Source organism: Carassius carassius, chromosome 49, assembly GCF_963082965.1.
Source record: "Carassius carassius chromosome 49, fCarCar2.1, whole genome shotgun sequence".
Taxonomy (NCBI): domain Eukaryota; kingdom Metazoa; phylum Chordata; class Actinopteri; order Cypriniformes; family Cyprinidae; genus Carassius; species Carassius carassius.
Window position 1 is genome coordinate 20,088,542 of NC_081803.1, and position 20,809 is coordinate 20,109,350.

Consider the following 20,809-nt stretch of genomic DNA (forward strand, 5'->3'; position numbering starts at 1 on the left):
ACAAGGGGGCGTGTCCGGACAGAGGTGTGTGTCATGCAAGAAGACTGCAGTAGTGAAGAGAGAGAGAGAGAGAGAGAAAAAAAAGCTTTTTATGAAACTCGGTTCGCTTCTCAGCTTTAACCAATACTTTGTCACATCAGTTAGGACTCCATCAATTAGGAAACGTAGAAACAAAATTAACTCAACCCTCTAAACGTTCGTTAACCGTGATAACATTTTGTGCCGTAATGGCGAATTCAGCAGCTAGCCACCGCCCTCGCGCCGTGACAGACCTAACTATTCCCTCGTTGCTCATTGGATGGAGCACTGTAATGTCATTTCTACAGACCCTAACGGGCCAATGAGGACGTCAATCAAACTCCCTCCTCCTGTGCTTTGCGTTCGAACACCGCGGTAATTTATTCATGCGCGCCGTCTCTGATTGGACGACGTGCGCGTCATTTAGCGGTTCCACGGCTTCATTGGTTCCAGTTGAAAAAAAGGGCTGTGGGCTGCTTCTATATATTCCGTAATCGCACGCAGCCTACTTCCCGGTGAGCTGCGGCATTTTGTAGGATTCGTTCGCTGACCAGCTACTAATACAAAAACATTTATTTTGCCATCATGTCCAGTCCCAGAGTTTTTTTTGACATCACCATTGATGGGAAGAGTGCTGGGAGGATCGTAATGGAGGTAGGTCAAAATAATATGAATGAATAATGGTGGATGTTAAAAATGTCTTTTTTTTTTTATGTCGCCTGGTTTTTTTTTTTATCTAGTGAGTGTGTTTATCAAAATTAGTTATATAAAATTTATCGACTTTGTAAAGTGTCTGTGTAAGCATCATTATTTAGAAATGGGCGTATGTGGGAGGCAATTTTGTTTTCCGCTCCGAGCTGTCTCCTTGTTACATTTCGCCGTTTATCAGCTGCTACAATGTTTCAACGGAGCGCTGCGCCAGAATGTGAGTTAAACTGCCGTCAATGACACGAGACTGACAGCTGAGCGCACATGGCAGGGTTTTCAGTGATTACAGCGCGTGTTGCGTTGCACACGGCTTTTTTTTTTTTTTATACGGACGCCATTTTCACCATAATTTTTTCATAACTCGAAGGTGCCATTTTTAAAAGGGAGGGAGGGGTGAATGATCTAGTTTAGCCGTCAAGTGAAACATGTTCACCAGAAGTGAATCCATTGCATTTCAGCGCTGTCGAATTTTAACTTCTTCCCACATTATAAGTAATGCAATTGTTTCGAATGCGCAGGCATGCATAATTAGCGAGCAGCGTTACATTTTGAGCCTGTGCAGCAAAAATGCGAGTATACACGTGCAGTATCCGTTACTCGCGCGCTCTCGTGAATGTCGAGGTTTGCAGAGAAACGCGGAAGTCATGAGTATAACCTGTTCTACGTCACATCAGCAGACACCGCTTTGTCCTGCCATTGTTTTCGTATTTTAATAGTTATGGTATAAAATATATACTTGTTATGAAATAGGAAAAAGGTCACTGCCTTCATACTTTAAAAATAAATGAGCTACCGCAAAACCTTTAATCGATCCTAGTACAAATTGTACAAGACGTTTACATGTACAAGATTAAAATCACTATTTTATATAGGTGTATGTGTGTGTGTATGTTTTACACTAATCCCTTTTTATAGAGAACGGTTTATAGCAGTATATCTATAGAAAAAAGCTGATGTTGTCAATGTGACCAATTATTTCTAATTAATTTTAAATATTTAGAAACCGAAATCTATTGATATTTGAACAAATACTCTGCAAAAAGCAGTTTTCTGTTAAGTACGCTTGGAGATTGCTTATTTTCTATTTCTGGTTTCCCCCCTCCTTTTGAAATAGCTGAGAGCTGATGTTGTACCCAAGACTGCTGGTAAGCATCTTTTTCCACATTAAACGGGTTCCTTACAAATAAATGTGAACTCGGTCTTCTCATGCATTAATATCTCTATATCTACACAGAGAACTTCCGTGCTTTGTGCACTGGTGAGAAAGGTTTTGGCTACAAGGGCTCTGGCTTTCATCGTATCATCCCCAAATTCATGTGCCAGGTAAGATCTGAACCCCATCATGATATCAGATGCAATGATTCCTGCTCAAACTGATGTCAGTCGATGTCACTCCCAAACTAGGGTGGCGACTTCACCAGACATGATGGAACTGGTGGAAAGTCCATCTACGGCAACAAGTTTGCGGATGAGAACTTCACCCTGAAGCATGGAGGAATGGGAACCCTGTCCATGGCCAACGCCGGACCGAATACCAACGGCTCTCAGTTCTTCATCTGCACTGATGATACTGCTTGGTAAACTGCTTCAGGATTTCTATTTGAATGTTAGATAAGAACCTTTAACATCCTTGGAACCTTTTAAGTTCAAGTCTGCTTTATTGTCAATTCTTCCACATGTACAGTACATACATACAAAGAATCGAAATTGCGTTACTCTCAGAACCCTGGTGCACACAGATAACATTAACATTAAAGCCTAAAAACCTAGATCAAAATATAAAATGTAGATACAACTATACAATAAGGGAATGTTAAAAAAGACATAATAAAATAAAAAATAAAGTTAAATAAAGCAGCGCAAGGCAGATAGAGTGCAAAAAAATGAAAAAAAAAAAAATACACTAAAGCTTATTTAGAATGCAAAATTGTTTTGAGCATTTCAGTTTGTGGTTAGTGCTGAAGTTCTTTGTTTCTCCAGGCTCGATGGCAAACACGTCGTGTTCGGGAAAGTGGTCGAAGGAATAGATGTAGTGCAAGCCATGGAGCGTAAAGGAAGCAGCAGCGGGAAATGCTCTGCCAAGGTCGTGATTGCTGATTGTGGCCAACTTTAATTGTTTCTTACTCCCCAGCATTCCAACCATGCACATTTCTTACAATATAGATTTTTTTTTTCTTTTTTTCTTTTTTATTGCCATTCCTTAATGAAATGCTTATTCCATGTGTCATGGTCCTGTTTTATGTAATCTGATGGTCCCCAGGACACAATCTGTTAAACATGGATTAAAGATGGATCAAGATTCCTTTCAACAGGTTTTTGTATTTCTTTTCTTGGAACATGTTATATAAATCTAATACATTTAATTTAGCATGTGCTGATATGCTCTTGTAATATACAAGTCCTCAAAAGTAGCCCATTAAAGTCATTTGGTTCTAAAATGGCAGCGTTCTGCTGCGGTTCTTTCTAGCGGCCAGCAGGTGGCGGCACTTTATTAGTGCAGTGGTTCTCATCCAAGTACACCCGCCTGCAGCCTGCAGATCGAGGTGGGGCTGCACCTGGGGCGGGGTTGCACGTGCAGCCCCGCCCCACACCTACTCTGATTGGTTCAATCGTCTTTCAAAGACATACATGATAGGAAATGTGTGCGTAGTTGGTGTAGGACGGAGAATGCTGTTTAAAAAGCTAAAAACGCTGTACAGTTTTACAAAGCCTTTACTATAATGCAGTTTTTTTTATTGTTAACTTGTCTCACTATGTCTGATTTATTGAATCAAGAGATGTTAGCTGCTGCAAGTTTACTCTTCTTGACCAGATTAATTCACAAATGAACAATTGGGACATTCTAAAGCACGCTTAACGTGAAAGTACGTGGCTTTATGCATTAAAACAGTGTTTTAAAAAGACCAAACTCGGTAAACGAATTATTAATAAGTCATTCTATTCACCGACAAGCAGATATGAGCACAGAATACGAACACAAAAGCGTTTAATTTCCACCCATAACCTGCTTGTCTGTAAATAAAATGTGTTATTAAAAATGTTTACTGAGTTTGGTCTTTTTAAAACCCGTTTTAATGCATTACGCCACGTTACGGGTTTTCCTTTTAGTCTAATGGTTTTCTATGGGAGGAAAATGCTTAACACGTAATTAAACACATTGCATTCTTATTCTGGACTCATCTGCCTGTCAGTGAATCGAATGTTTTATTTGTTTATTGAGTTTGGTCTTTTAAAAACACTGTTTTAATGCATTAAGCCACATTAAACGTAGAATGTCCTGAATCATTCCAGCTGATTGAAAAGAATCGGCTCAATGGTCACAAAATGTATATCGGAGAAGATACCAATTTAATATAAATAGATGATACTTTATAAAGTTTATCTCAATATTTGACAGTGGCTGTGAGACTTCACTAAAATAAGAGCACACATGTCATGAAATTGTGTTCGTTACTATAGCAACGGTTTACAGGTATGTCCTTTCAGAATCATCACTGGCTGATAAAAGTTTATCGATTTCTTCACTTTCAAATAACGAGGAGCAGCATATTTTCCTGAAATAAAGGGGAGAAAAAGTCTATGTTTTGCAATGTAGTAAAGAAAATTAAAAGTTTCATAAAAATTGAATTGGCAGACACATTAGAATATTGCAGTGTCATTTATCAACTGCATGACGGATAATTATATGTAACAATAATTGTCTTGTCATGCTATATAAATTAAAACCTTAATGATACACCCCTTTCATTTTCCTTTCTCATACTCTGATGATATGAAATAATCAAATTTTCTAAAATCATTTAATTCATAATTCATTCTTCTATCTGAAGACCTGATCGTCTTACTGTGGATAATCGCGGTTCTAGGACCCTAGTTTTTCGTGACCGCGCCACCTATCGTACTGGACGATAAAGCGATGGCTGCAATTTCAGGACCGCAGTTCTAGTACCCTGTTGGTTTAGTTTGCAGTCACGTTACTTTGTATATAGCATGAATATATTAATCTCAGTAGTATTTGTTTTTAAATGTGATTTTTGATTCAAAATGCAGCAGAGGTTAATTACTAAGTGTTCTTTGAGTCACAATTTTACATTTAAACATGAATTTACAAAAAATATAAATTAAATATCAATTTTGTAAAATTGATGTATATAAATTTTAGTCACTAAATTACAGCTGATATTTTAAAAGTTGTTGAGAGGCAAGACGAGACACAATAATGATTCAAGAATGTTTATTTATATATATATATATATATGTCATTTTTGCGACAACAGCACCAAAGTGAACCCCTTTTCCATCAGTTGCTGCATGGATAGAATGGCTGTAGGCTTAAAGTCTAGAGAAAGAGAAAGCGAGAGACAGAGAGAGAGATAAATAAGAAACATTTGTTTAACATATTCAACTGGAATATATATATATATACATATATATATATATATATATATATATATATATATATATATATACAGCATGTGATGCATCTCTTCAATTCGGGCAGGGATCTCCCTTTTTGGATTGTTATGTATCTTGAAAAAGAGAGAGCCTACTTGTTAGAATATTTTGAGATGATGAAAATATCCCTAGTGCCTTTTTTAATCATCTGTCCTACAATGAGCCTATCCAAATCCATAAAATCACTTCATATTGGCCATGCAGAACATGACAGAAACTAACACATGATATCAATGGACTGTATGTGGAGTAGACCTGCAGATTAGGCTAAATTGTAACAAGCTATTAAAATTGCCAAACGCCTCATTCATCATTGCAAAACAATGCCAAAACAATAGGCTAACACATACTGCAACTAGGCAGTCAGTGCAGTTTAAGATATTTTATACATAAATATGGTAAAACAACGACTATTAAGCCAGTATTCACACTAATACATTGAGCTGCAGGTAAATCTTACAAACCTTACATCAACCATACTCTTGTCATCTGATAAGTTTAATTAATGTGCAGGCTAGATTCACTTATAATACTTCGTCATTAAAACTCAACAAGGATTTATGAAATCATGGCCGTGAATTAACGTCGTAGTAACAAATAAAACTAGCTCACAAATTCTTAATTTGGTGGGAATTAATTATTAATTCATAGCAGTTCTCACTATGTAATCTTCGCACCGTTTAAACGTTATAAAATAAAACTTAATTAAATATCAGTACTCACCGTCTGACTGCTGTCCACGTCGTCCATCTTTAATTAGTGTTGATCCAGTACGGTAGGTGGCGCTGTCACAAAAAAAACTAGGGTCCTAAAGCTGCGGTCCAAGAGTTGCGGTCCTGAAACTGCAGCCTCCGGTTGTGCAGGAATACCCTTCTCGATTTTTTAGCTTTTTAAACAGCATTCTCCGTCCTACACCAACTATGCACACATTTCCTATCATGTATGTCTTTGAAAGATGATTGAATCAATCAGAGTAGGTAGGTGCAGCCAGGGGCGTCGGACTGGGGGGGTAAAGGGTACCGAGTACCCAGGGCCCGAGGCAGGGGGGGGGCCCTTAGACGTCAGTTTTCTATACATACATATACATGCACTAACATTTGTATAGCATTTATGTACAACTAAAAAAGTTCCTGTGCAAAACTAAACTTGTAGTTAGGCGCTGGTTTGGTATAAAAAAGTCATTTTCATGCTGTGCAGGGCCCCACACCCCTCTCGAATCAATGCAAATGGTACGACCCGCAGGTCAGGTGCTTCTGCTGCGGACCCGCGGTGATTGAATCAGTTGATGAGACAGGAGCTGGAGTGAGCCGTGAAGAGTCATGTCTCTCCTTAAGAAAGGAAAATCAGGGGCTCAAAAACGAAAAGAGAAGCAGAATAAAGAGAGAAGGGCAAATGAGGGCAAGCAGTTGCTCACAAATTTTTTTGAAAAGAGAGGTGAGCTCCAAATGCATCATCAAGCATTGACATTGTTTTAACATAAATATCTACTCCCGGTAGAATAGCATACATTTATGTTTGCATTTATGAATAATATACCAATACTTTATAGTATCACACCCTTCATAGCGAGCAAACAATGTTTCTGATTATTACATGGCTTGGCTGAATTCCAATGTAGAATGCGGTCTGTTATTTCTTGATAACAGACCGCTGCGAAGTATAACAGACCGTTGCCATGAAAAACAGCGCGTTGCTATGGACGCGGAACGGACTATTTTCTTTGGCGGAAGCAATACAATCGTTTTTAAATCAATAAACTCTTCTGCTGCAGTTCTCCCCACTCTCAGAGTCAGAAGTTTACATGAAAACACTGTATATTTCCCTCCATTGTCAAAATCTAACACCCGCGAAAACACAGATCGTTAGCGCCTATTTTACCGCATTGTTATGCAAATTAGCTCGCACACGCTCTTACATTAAGTACAGGATTGTTCTCAGTATAATAATGCACATCTTAATGATTGAAAAATGACTTATTTTAAAACATAATTCAAAGACTGAATGTCTAGTTTGGCGGTTAGTTTACCCTGTGATTCTATAGTCTGCATTTATTTTAAACAGACAAATAATCATCAATTATCTTGTACTTAGCCTACACTTTAAAAAAAAGGTATTGTGACAATAAAGGATATTTTAGCAACCATTTGAAGCCATATATTTCAGTTTCAGAGTCAGACCCTGCAGCAGCAGGCCCCTCATCATGGCTAGGTGAAAGCAGTGACAGTGAGGTGGATGTGAGTGTGACAGTGAGACAAGGTGAGCTTTTTAACACTTAGTAATTAGTAATTAAGTGTTAAGAGGAAATAAGCAAAATTAGTACATTGTTATTGTACACATTTAAACTTTAAAGTGTAATTACTAATTACAGTTTAAAGTTTACAGTTTAAAGTTTAAATGTGTACAATAACAATGTACCCATTTTGTTTATTTCCTCTTGTAGCAGAGGCAGAAATAGAAGATGAGGTTGATATAAGTGATCAGAGGGAAAGTGAAGAATGTGATGAAGGTAGTCAGGAGCAGGAGGACAGAGCTGAAGAGGAAAGAGAAGAGAATGAGAGACTTAGGGATACTGGAGAGGGATTGTCAGAGGACCCAGGATTATGGCCAACAACTCTTACTGATAAGCACAGGAAAACTATTGTTCAAATGCTAGCAAAAAACTGGACTTTAAAGACCTGATCAGCAAATTTGCGCATGCAAAGACCCGTCAATGGGCATTTAGTAAAAACTGACATTATTTAGTTTGTGTTTCAGACCAAAGTTTTTCTCATTTGGTATGGTCATTTTCAGAACTGCTTTACAGTATATTTGATTTAGTCCAGGTTTGGACCTGCTAGACCTTTTGTCATCTCAGTAAGTAGTACTTTCGACAATAAAACAAAAATATATTAATCAGAGTGTGGCCTATTTTGTTTACATTTTAAGTGTTTTTATGATAAAAATGCAATACCTTACCCATTGGTATCACTATGGTATTGGGGGCCCAGCAAGATGGTTTGTACCCAGGGCCCAAAATTTGGTGCTACGCCCCTGGGTGCAGCCCCGCCTCGATCTGCAGGCTGCAGCCGGGTGCTTCTCTTCTCATCCGGATTAACTAAAAACAAAACCACAAAACCGTTATTCGAAATAACGTCAATTAAAGGGATAGTTCACCCAAAAATCTAAATTATGTCATTAATAACTCACCCTCATGTCGTTCCAAACCTGTGAGACCTCCGTTTTTTCTTCGGAACACAGTTTAAGATATTTTAGATTTAGTCCGAGAGCTCTCAGTCCCTCCATTGAAGCTGTGTGTACGGTCTACTGTCCATGTCCAGAAAGGTAAGAAAAACATCATCAAAGTAGTCCATGTGACATCAGAGGGTCAGTTAGAATATTTTGAAGAATCAAACATACATTTTGGTCCAAAAATAGCAAAAACAACGACTTTATTCTGCATTGTCTTCTCTTCCGTGTCTGTTGTGAGAGAGAGTTCAAAACAAAGCAGTCTGGATATCCGGTTCGCGAACGAATCATTCAGTTCACCAAATCGAACTGAATCGTTTTAAACGGTTCGCATCTCTAATACGCATTAAACCACAAATGACTTAAGCTGTTAACTTTTTTAATGTGGCTGACAATCCCTCTGAGTTCAAACAAACCAATATCCCGGAGTAATTCATGCACTCAAACAGTACACTGACTGAACTGCTGTGAAGAGAGAACTGAAGATGAACTAGTATAGAAATATTAGTGTAAGTATAACTAAATAGTAGCTTTATTATACAACTAAAACGTTTGTGACCTCTAAAATGTTTTTGAATGAATAGCTTTTAAAATATGATATTGTTTTAAAAAAAACAAGTAAAGTTAATTTCAAACTGATTTATTTGAAAATAAATACATAAATCACAGTCAAAGCCTCCTAATTTTGATTTTAATTTTTATAAAGCAACATTATGAAAGAATCCCAATAGACACACTATGCTGTTTTTCTTAAACCTTTTTTTTTTAAATATATATTTTTATTGGTATTTAACAAGACAGTACATAATGATTCATTCAGTAAAAATAAGAGATTTTTTTTTACAATGTTAGCCCCAGAGAAAATGAAGGAGATTTTAAAAGGTATGTTAAGACAGAAATTTGACCTGTTTTAAGGAAAATATGGGCCAGTGGCTTTAGAGTCTTTGGATGCTGGGAGCGTTCATGCTGACTCAGTGAGTTATTTGTTCACATCCTCCTGACACCATCAGACACCACAGTAAATTCACAGAAGATTCCTTTAATATTTAATATATGCCATGAAAGCTATTCATTAGTTATTCTTAATTCTTTTAATAAAGAAAATTCAGTCCATTGCCAATTTGCAATTTTGTTCACTTTCTCGTTATGCTGGACATTCTACTGTGTTGAGATTAAGAAGAAGAAGGGAAGAAAAAAACTTGGATCAACCTTAGTTCAACCCAAACCATGATATGTTGAACATAGTATGTCAAACATGACAGTAGATTTTTCCCCCATTTTATTTCATTGCTTTTTAACTACATAATTACTCAAATTAATTAATTAGGTTATTGAAAATATCTCTGTAGTGTAGTGCATTAGTAGTTTCTCTTTTAACATTTTTAAATAACAAATTATTGATTCCTATAGTCCTCACCAACCTCCTTTATTCAGAAGCAAACAGACTTAAACATTCATTGGTTCTCTGTCAACTTTCAGCTCTGCTCTCTGACAAACAAGACTTTAACAAAGGTTAAATGACACTTCAGTGTAACATTCAACAAGACTTCAAAATTCTCTACTAAATTGACTAACAGTAAGTTTAAATGTGAATACTTTTTTCAAAATGAAATTCAAAAAAATTAAATTCAACATGCTCTACCTATTGAATGACATAACCACATGGCTGGAGCTATATTAAGGGTTTTAAAGCAATAGTTCACCCAAAAATTAAAAGTTGCTGAAAATGTGCTCAGCCTCAGGTCAACCAAGATGTAGATGAGTTTATTTCTTCATCAGAACAGGTTTGGAGAAATGTAGCATTCAAGCATTACATCACTTGCTCACAAGAGGATCCTCTGCAAAGCATCTGATAAAATCATCAGGATAATCCACAAGTAATCCACACCACTCCTGTCCATAAGTAAATGTCTTGTGAAGGCAAAAGCTGTGAGGTTTTAAGAAACAAACTCATCATAAAGATGTTTTTAACTTCAAACCGTGTTAGTGTTTTTTTAAATCAAGTAAACTAGTATACACAAAGCATTTTATTCTTCTCAATATAACATTAAAAAACACACAAAAATAAATAAAAAAAAAGTTGCATAATGGCTTTTTCATATTTTATATTATTTTGTGAAATAAATAAATAAAATCTGTTTTGCTGGGAAAAAATACTTTAAACAGCCATGCATAAACAGACCTTTCCAGATAAAGCACAAAATCAACTTAGAAGATGAAATAATGTTTATTAGATTTCATGTACATTATTAATAAATTAACAATGCTTTTGAATTCTGTTGAACACCTCATTTTGTCTCCGGCTGCATGCTCCATAACTCAGAAATTTGGTCCCAAACAAGTTTAATCTCTAAACGATCCACACTTGTTCTTAAGACACAAACTGGCGTGTAGTTTAGATCCACGTGCAGTGGAAGGGATCTGCAGTCCAGGCAGTAGTTCAGCTCCAGTTTTTGCAGTGAATATTTGTTAGGTGTTATGATGACAAACACAATCACGGATACAATAAACAGCTGTCCCCAATTATACAATTGTACAGAAATGACAATAATACTAGCACACTGTAATTTATACAGCTACAGTCGGTTCATTGTACTGCACTTGAGGATTTGCTGGATTTGTAAGGCTGCACTTGTACAGTAGCTACTCTATATTACAATACCAAACAAAACAAGTTAAAAGAGACAACTAGGATGACTTGAAACATGTAGAATACTTCACATGACCTATTTTTTTGTATTTATACAAAGCACACATCAATAAGTTATTGTGTAACAAAACTGACTGTAATTTGCATATAGTCTTGTGTACACTAGAGATCCGTGTCATATCACATGATCTGATTCACTGTGATGAATGTGACCAGATATATTACCTAAAATGATTGCAAATTTAAACTTAAATGTAAAATCGATAGATCATCACGGGGTGTTCTGGACAGTCACTATGGTACTATTTTGTGGTACATTGTTCTGGGTTGTTGCTAGGGTGCTGTTGGCAGTTTCTGTGTCTAGGTGGTTACTAAAGTGTTGCTAGGTGGTTGCCATGATGATTCTATCCTGTCACTACATTTTTCTAAGTGATTGGGGTTCTGTGGGAGTTGATAATGGATTGTTCAGGCAGAACGCGTTTTTCCATTGTTTTTCCATTTTTCCATTGTTTTTCTTGTAGTAATTCTAATTTAATTCTAAATATTAGCGCTAAATTCATCCATTTAAAAAAACGATGAACCTTGCTTTTTTATATATTCCACCACCCTGCATCTCACCTTTCTAAATGTGAAAAAAACGATTCTTTGTGAATGGCTCCTAACATGTTTTTGCATTCTACTGCGCTGCTTTCAAGTGATCCAACACATGCAAACTTATAACAAAACTGCAATTGTGCATTATCGTTCATGCTGGAAGCTCAAATCTCGCCAAATCTGAATACTTATGGTTGTATGTTGTCTTCAAATCTTTAGTATGAACAATAGCAACAGGTTCTTGCTTATAGGGATAGTTCACCCTAAAATGAAAATGACTCTGTGATTTACTCACCTTCAAGCCATCCTAAGTGTATATGACTTCAGATGAATCCAATCAGATATTTTTCAATAGTCCAAAAAAAGTCAAATTAAGTGCATCCATTCAACACACATACGAGAGTTAGTAGAAGCTAGAGATTACTGTTTATAAAGTTTAAAAATATGAATATTCTTCTTACAAAAACGTATCAATTCGGTCCAGGAGATCTGTATTCACCCCCCAGAGCCATGTGGGACACCTTTTTTTATGATGGATAGATGTGCTTTATTGGATTTCTTTTGGACTATTAAAAAAATTTAACCCAATGACTGCCATTATAAAGCATGGATTAGCCTGGACACTGTTTAATATAACTCTGTTTGGATTTGTCTGAAAGAAGAAAGTCATATATATATATATATATATATATATATATATATATATATATATATATATATATATATCTAGGATGCCTTTAGGAAATATTAGGGTAAATTAAATTTGGGGGTGAATATCCCTTTAAGATCTGTTCAAGATAGCAGATGCGTTTGTTTTCCATATGTTTCCAGCACATGAATCTGGAAAATTCGAGTCTTATTCTAGTGCATTCTGTCCGTCCAACTGACCATTTTGAACTGTTTGCCAGTGGTGCGTTGACATAATTTTTGTCACGCACAATCAAGTTAGTTTGTGGCAAGCATAAACCAGATCATTCAAATTTTTTTTTTGCCCTCCACTACACTGCTCTGCATTTATTTGTAAAAATGCACTAGACAGACATGTTAGACCAATGCCTTTGCTTATCGACAGTATCTTGCTAAAAATTATGCATTAAAAGTTAACCATGTCTTTCTAAACCTTGTTGTTTTAATTAAATTGCGTTTTAAATGCAAAAACATGTTGAGTGTGAATAGCCCCCTTAAGCATTCCTTCTCAATTTAGTGAAAGCATGCATGTCATTCTCTATGGTAATTAACATTTCAGTGGGTAGACACATGAACAGATGTGAACATTTAACAGTGAATAAGGCATTACACACATTTCTAGAGGTCCTGATGTAATAAGGCATTTCTACTGAGTGCAGAAGGACAGCTGGATTAAACTCAATGTGTGTAAAGATACTCTGCTCTCATTTACTGCAATACAAACACATTAGGTAAAGGCCTGGGCCAAAATGTTTGAAATTTAGATGCTACGATTGGCTTTATGTTACATTGCGGCTGGCACGGAGTATGCCATCCAGACCATTGAGCTGACGTAGGAAACCACGGTTCGGCGTGACGCCACGGTGGTCCTTCACGGTCTTGATGGCCTCCACTAAAGTCATGTTCTGCCGAATCATGAGGTAGGCCAGAACCAACGTAGCAGATCTGCTCAGCCCGACAGCACAATGCACAAGAACCGTTCCTACAAAAAATGAAAGTCACCGTGTCAAAATATTCATGTGAATGACAAAAGTCAAATACAAAAAGGGACACAGCAAATATTCATGTAAATTTTCCAACTTTTGTTCAAAGTATACTGATTATTTAATTGTTTATGAAAATCAGAAGGGAATGGGGAATTTTCTTTTAAAATTGTGTTCTTTGTGGATTTTTGGACTACATTCATATGCACACTTACACACACACACACACACACACATAGTCATAGTCTCGTTGCCCTATCAAAATGTTTAAATATTTATATAGGTATATATATATTTTGCTGTAAACTTTATATATATAGTTTTTATTGATACATTCAAAAACTTGACAAATTCTTTTATATTTCACAGCAGTTTTTAATTTATGTAATTTGCAATGCTTGAAGGCATTGTAGTTCTTTCCTTCACTAAAGCCACTGAACACAATGGCTACCTTTGTTGTTTTGTCCAATTTTCAAATACTTTTTTTGCTTCAAATAAAAGTTTGTTGTGATTCACCTCATGGCTAATTGGTTTGGTTCGTGACTTATAATGCTGTAACAAACCCAACAGGGATTAAAAAAACAATCTTTATGGGAAAAATGAATGGAAAAAATACTTTGCACTGGCATGGCTCTAATGCACTCTATGGCATCATCAGGCTGTAAAACTGTTCTGCTTTTTTTCCTTTTGAACTGACCTCCAGAACTAAGCGCTCTGTGAATGAACTCGGCTGCTGGGTAGAAGTTGACGCTCATGTCGAATGAGGGTGAGTCGTGGGCCTCAATGCCGTGATACGTGATGTTCATGCCAGTGTAACACTCTGCACCACCTCTCCATTTGCTCTGAGCACAGTTGAGGATGTGTGTGATCCCAAGCTTGACAAGTTCTTTACGGTTTGAGGCAATTTCTCTGCAAATTTAAGTGAAAATTTGTGCATAGTTCAACATTTACTGGCTTTAGAGTTTGCTCATCTATACAGGAGAAAAGTTCACTCTTTTACCTCTATTTAGTATGCTATGTCATGCTTTGTTACATGCATTATACAAAGCAAGGAATTTTATGATCCATGAAGACCTTTATATCAGTTTTTGTTTGAAAAATTCAATACTAATATTTTGTATAAGCCTCTAAAGCATAATCTTGTGATCAACATCCCGTAAATGGCCAAAACTGCAGTTATTCATGGGCTACTCACTGGTCCCCTATGTAGAGTCTTGGCCACACTTCATCTGCATGATTACAGGCAGTTTTCCCCGTGTACAGCAGACGCTCAAGTTCAGACACAGTTAGTGAAGAAGAGCCTTTCTCTGAGTCCTTTCTGCTGGGAGATCTGGAATTACTCCGTGACCGGGACAGTCTGGACATAAAAGCCATCGGTACTGGCCTTCGGTGGAGCTATAAAATTACACTGAAAATATATACAAAATAAAAGTAACAGTTTTAAATGCTAAAAGCATTTTAAATACAAATTAAAAAGACAGTTCACTCTGAAATGAAACATTTTTCAGGTTAAACAAATAAACTTACAAAATAATTACTTATACTATCAAGAAAACAACAACCAATACAATTATATTTTATATATTTAACATTATTACAATACTTTTATGTAGATAATTTTCTATGAATTAAAACAAAGTACATTTCTCCTAAGGTTAGTGCTTTTTGAGCATTTTTACATTTATTCCAAATCATTCTTTGATAGCTTTGTCTCTTATTTTAAGGCTTCAAGTTCAACACTGTTATACCATTATAGAAGAGTGCTAAGAGCTTCTTCTTTTTTTCTCCTTTTGTATTATGAAAAAGAAATGTCATATGAAAAACACCAGGGTGAGAAAATAAATGTAATGAATCTATTTAAAATAAATCATTTGTAACACTTTAGTATAAGGCCAAATGTTAAAGAGTAATAACTAGTTGTTTATTAGCATGCCTATAATTAACAAATTAGGGGTTTATTGAGGCAAAAGTCATAGTTAATGGTTTGTTAATAGAAGAGAAATGGACTAATATAAGGTGTGACCAAATAATTTATCATATTGTTTTAATTAAATAAATCATTTTTAAAGAAATGTAACATTAACTTCACTTAATAGGACTAAATTAAATATATATATATATATTAATTTTTAGATAAAATAAACATATGTATTACTTTAACTGCAGTACATCAAAGGCTTCATTCTGAAAAATCAGATATCATATTTTTTGGAACATCTGCTGTAATGACAGTGACATGAAATTATAATTATAACCAGTAGGTGGTCTTAGTGATCCACATGTTGGTCTATTATCTCAGTAATGCAATGCTCTATCAAAGTTCATTTCTATTTAGAAGTGATGATTTAGGATATATACTTAAATATACTTACTTAGAGAAACAAATATTTGTCAAAGATTGTCATCTTTAAATCCACATGTTTTGAAGTGTCTGTTTTTGCAGTGATGCCACATTAGGCTTACAAAGAGTGATACAATCAAAAGACGGGGGATGCATTATTTTGCAGCTTATCGTTTATTTAAAACATCAATTTTTAGAAACTTTAATGCTGTAAACTAATAAAAAGTCAACAAGACAAGGGGAAATCGTCAGATAATACATTTTTCAATGGTAAACAAGAAAACAAAGAAACAATAAGTAATAAATAAAAGTAACAAACAGTATGTAAGCAGTAACTTGGCCTTATTTAAACCTTCTTTCTGCATGCTTGGCAGTAAACCGGTTTTTATGTCCTTCTTTCAGTCACAGATCTGACAACTTTTTCTCTTGCCTGGGGTCACTGGTGCGAGATGAGTGTCTTTGACTGGTGAAGAACTTTATTGAGCATCCATCACCATATTCTGAAAAGCTGGAGTGCGGGGAATTTTTCATGAGAGGAGCCACCAGAGCTCGCCCTAGTTCTTCCAAAAAGTCTCTCCTTCTATTTCTTCCCTTTGTTCCATTAATTATTTATTTCCATCCACAGCACAAATGAATTGAAGGCAGAGACGTCCAACATGTTGAAAACATCACCATGGGCCAATGTGACATTTTCCTTTGACAGGTGTAAGTGGCAACATGCTGGAAATAAATGATATGTACACGATAACACCAAAGATTTAGCTTATCAACGGATAATTCATTCACTTTATGTGTTTCATTTGGCCTTGAATAAAAATAAATAAATACAGAGGATATAGAAAAGAATCACCCCCATTTCAATAATCACATTTCGTTGTTTTGAATCCTGAATTGTTTTGTCTGTTTGTTTGTTTTATCCAGCTGTAAATGTGGAGGTTGTCAACTCCACCTTTGGTCTGGTTGTAGTCTAGGATTATCTCTGGCTTCTTGTGATCTTTATCACTTACTTTGGCATCTCTGTGAAAAGTGCTCATCAACAGCACATTTTTATTTTTTCTGGGACAGTAGGACACAAGAGTGTGTGTATCAGTGAAGGCGAACATGGATGATAATCGGGCCCTGTCCTTCATGGACAGGAGCGCAGGTGGAAGCTCAGGTTTGTTTGATCTGACTGTTCCGATCATGGTCATTTTCCTTCGGAGCAGCTCCTCGTTAAGGTCATATGAGGTGAAAAACATGACATGGTAGCACGAAAAATTGGCCTTCTGTGTGCCATAAGCTATATGGCCTCATGGTGGGATCGATACACACCTGCCAGAATCAACAGACCAAAAAAGGCCTGCAAGTCTGTCCAGTTCAGGTCCTTCCAGGTATCACGAAATACACGTTTTCCCTCAAAATTGTTCATTTCAATTAAAATCTGTTTAATATCATCTGGAAAAAATTCAAATGTTGATCGTATATGTCTTCAGCATTGACACATGCCAGCCTGGTTGGTCCAGGGGTCCTTTTGATATGATGAGCTGGAAATCTCACTTGTTGTTTCTGAGGAAGAGGTGCTGGAGTCCACAATATGTTTCCGTTTTTGGACAGAGCCGCCTCCGTGTCAGCAGTGACCTCTGACTCTTCTTCTGACTCTTCTCCATCAGTAGAGTGGTAGTCTGGGTCGAACTCTGTATTGTCCTCTGTTTCAGAAGCTTCATCAAAGAGTTCCAGCTCCAGCTCAGCTTCTCCATCCAGATCCCTTTCCTCTTCCATTCTGCCATCACTTGTCTTATGTTGGGTTACGTCTCTTTGCTCCTCCATTCCTCCATTATTTGTCATTGGTAGGGTTGAGTCTCTTTCCTCTTCCACCCTTTCATAACTCATTGTCTCTAGAGTCACATCTCTTTTCACTTTCATCCCTCCATCACTCATTTTACGAAGAGTCCTGTTTTCATTCAGCATCTGACCCATCATTCCATCACTTCTCATATGTAGGGTCGTGTCCCTTTCCTCTTTCATCCCTCCATCACTTGTTGTATATAGGGTCATGTCATTTTCATTGTTCTTTGCAACTAAACCGTCTCTCCATTGTGCAGCTTCAGAATGAACTGCAAGCAAGGTCCTAGGAAGCCACATTTATAACCTTACAGTAAAACATGTATTTAAAACCACTTTGGAAGGACATTTTGCTGTCCTTACTATGAAAATGAACAGCTCAGTAATGGGCCAGATTACACTTATCTTTAAATCTAATGATGTGTATAGGTTTGTGTGATAGTTATGGTCATTAGAGCCCTGCCTCGACAGCCTGATTCACTTTTCACACATAGTTAAACAGATTTTAAAATATAAATGAGAGATGGTTAGGTGTGTTCGACTTGCACTGCGCTGTGCAAACCGATATGACCTGAAGGAGTGCATATGCAAGATTGTCTGACTAGAGAAAATGCCGACGTCAACCACTTTATTGGCATAGGCTTATTTTAAACTTTTATTATTGTAAGTGCAGGCATTGTATTAGTAGTAGTAGTACACCAAGTTCTTAATGAAAAGTGTTCCTGCAGGTTCATGTAAAGGCCTGAACATCTATATAGGACAAATATTGCATCTAATTCACTTCATCTAATATAGCACACCACAACACCTCTCCCGACTGCAAGCAGCAAATCTCAAGCGGTGCTCACTTCAGAACCAAATAGGTCAAACTGATGGAGCTTGACTTTATCCAGCTCCACCTATGTGGACCTAATGGGCTTGTGGCTAAAAGGGATACAGCTACAGCCGGAAGTAAACAGCAAATTAAAATCCCTATCTATTAGATTGTGTTTTATTAACGTCTACACCTACCCCAACCGTAAACCTACCCCTTACAATAATGCAAATACAGTAATTATTGTTGTTCAGCGTGACAAAAATGACGCTATATTGATGTGTAGCCGCAGATGTATCCCTTCTAGCCCTAACCACCTAATTAAGTCACATCTGCTTACAGCGACCGAGTGGAGCCCTTGGAGGTATAAAACAAACAAAATGGCAGCAGCTGCAATGTGAAAAGATCATTCCACGCGTATTTGAGATCTTTGCAAATAAGTATCTCAAATGCAGATGTATTTTCCTTCGGTGTAAAATGATGAACGCATCATGACACTCGAAATATCGCCACTAAACAATAAACGTCTGCGAGGAATTCAAATCAAGCTTCGTATGCATCTTACCTTATGGTCTGTATTTTGCACAAATCCTGTGTGGAGTCCTTTGGTTTCCCTTTCTTTCTCGTGTATTGCAGAAGCTCTCGGTCTGCTTGAGGAACACACTCACAGATGCATGTGATTAGTGCGCGGTACCCGCGCTGCATTCAGACGAAAACATTAACGTGCTGCTTACTACAAGATCTATAGTCTATACTGTCTCTACGAGTTCAGTGGTACAGAATACAAACATCCGTCCGTATTATTGTAATGGATCAATACTGTCTCACGCCCTCTGGTGATTCACCTGCACACAATCATGCAGATGTTGCACACAACAGAATACTCCCAGAATGTTCGATGAGGGCATTTGTAAATATGCATGCGACAATATTTCAATCAGAAACTAAAACTTTAAATTCTACACCGTCATGGCATATATATTTTTAATGTTTACAGGGGGTTGAATATTGGATTCCATTAAACACCCCTGTAAGCTGAATAAGGCGCAAATGAAACATATATCCATACAAATAACTATTTGATAATCGTTTGTTGAGGAATGTATGTATTGGCATACGAAAGCAACGAACACAGTGCGCAAACATATGCATATGCGCCTGAGTTTACATTCAGATAACGAGTCACTATCAGAAAAATGACTAAAATGCATCCGGCATAGAAATACCATTTGCTAACTAATAATTACTATCATTAAGTAGAATAGAAAACAAAAATAGTGCAACTAAAATATTAAATGTTTTAAACATTTAAATAATAAGAACAAGAACCACAAGAAGAAAGGTGGTAAATCTTCAGTCCACATCTAAGGACCCATATATGTGGAAACTGTATAATGTAAATTGCTTTTGTTGTTTTTTTTTTATTCTTTTGTAATGTTGAAAGTAATATGTAGGCTAAATCATCAATTAACTCTAACATGAAATACATTTATGTGACACTGTACATTACAGACTATTCCTAGTCATAACTGGATTTTTAATGAAAACTAACTTTACTAAAGTAACATCACTAAACTTGTACATTATTCATGTTTTATTTATTGTAGACCTAACTGTAATGTACACCATTAGTTTTCATAAATTTTTTTTAATACTTTTTCTGCTGTAAAAACATAGGGCCCTATTTTAACTATCTAAACGCAAAGTGTAAAGCGCACGACGCAGGTGTACTCAGGGCGTGTCCAAATCCACTTTTGCTATTTTAACGATGGAAAAAACGGTCCGTGCGCCGGGGCGCGTTTTTGGAATGGGTTTGTTGGCGGAAAAGCTGAACGCTTCTCAAGCGAAGAAACCGATCTGCTCGCGCGCGAAGTTAAAGCACGCGTGCAGATCATCTAAGGCACAAGCAGGAATCCACCAAAGCTCCGTGCGATGAGTTAGTTAATATATATGTGGGTGTATTGGCATGATTGTTTAATTAATTAGCCAATTTCATTCATCAATATAAGTAGTAATAGGCTGAATTCCAAATAGGTAGCCTAATTCTAATACACGCAATGACTATCCATCATTACATTTTTATATTTATGTAGCCTACACAATAATATTCCTTTACACTGTAATCCTTTTGTTTTTAATATTTGGCATGTTTGTGTGATGCGCATCCCTGTGTGTAATAAGCAAAGTCAACGCGCACTGTGGACCCGCCCAGAGGCGCATTTTCTACAAACGCGCTATTTAAATAACAAAAAAATATTGCGCCATTGACTTTAGACTTTAGACCAGGTTTGAGTTGGTCTATGGCGCAGTCTATTTTCAGCTCCTTAAAATAGCAATGCGCCTGAACACACCTCTTTTTAGACCATCATGGCCGTGGGCGCAAATCCATTTGCTAGACTTAATTAAACTGAAAAATTGTGAAAATATGTATGTATTTGAAACACCTGCATGATAATGACATGAAGTAATTAAGCACAGGTAGTGATCCACTTATGATGGACTCTGGAAACACA

At 36.6% G+C, this 20,809-nt stretch overlaps 2 protein-coding genes across 3 annotated transcripts; one reads left to right on the plus strand and one right to left on the minus strand.

The window, feature by feature from the left end:
• The first annotated feature begins 499 nt into the window (after positions 1–499).
• On the plus strand, positions 500–3,035 carry LOC132132948 (peptidyl-prolyl cis-trans isomerase-like). The gene is made up of 5 exons (XM_059545570.1): positions 500–672; positions 1,841–1,871; positions 1,961–2,049; positions 2,131–2,303; positions 2,707–3,035. The coding sequence occupies exons 1-5, from the start codon at positions 604–606 to the stop codon at positions 2,837–2,839; spliced, it is 495 nt and encodes a 164-aa protein (XP_059401553.1). The 5' UTR covers positions 500–603; the 3' UTR covers positions 2,840–3,035.
• Positions 3,036–12,791: 9,756 nt separating this feature from the next.
• Positions 12,792–19,141, minus strand: LOC132132676 (dual specificity protein phosphatase 26-like). Of its 2 annotated transcripts, XM_059545147.1 has the most exons (4): positions 18,862–19,137; positions 14,516–14,728; positions 14,018–14,229; positions 12,792–13,319 (listed from the first exon to the last, which is right to left on the minus strand). In XM_059545147.1, exons 2-4 carry the CDS (start codon positions 14,692–14,694, stop codon positions 13,117–13,119), a joined length of 594 nt encoding a protein of 197 aa, XP_059401130.1. In that variant the 5' UTR covers positions 14,695–14,728; positions 18,862–19,137; the 3' UTR covers positions 12,792–13,116. The 2 variants fall into 2 exon arrangements, with proteins under 2 accessions (XP_059401130.1, XP_059401129.1); XM_059545146.1 differs by lacking the exons at positions 12,792–13,319; positions 14,018–14,229; positions 14,516–14,728 and adding an exon at positions 16,990–17,754 and having other exon boundaries at positions 18,862–19,141.
• Positions 19,142–20,809: the final 1,668 nt, after the last annotated feature.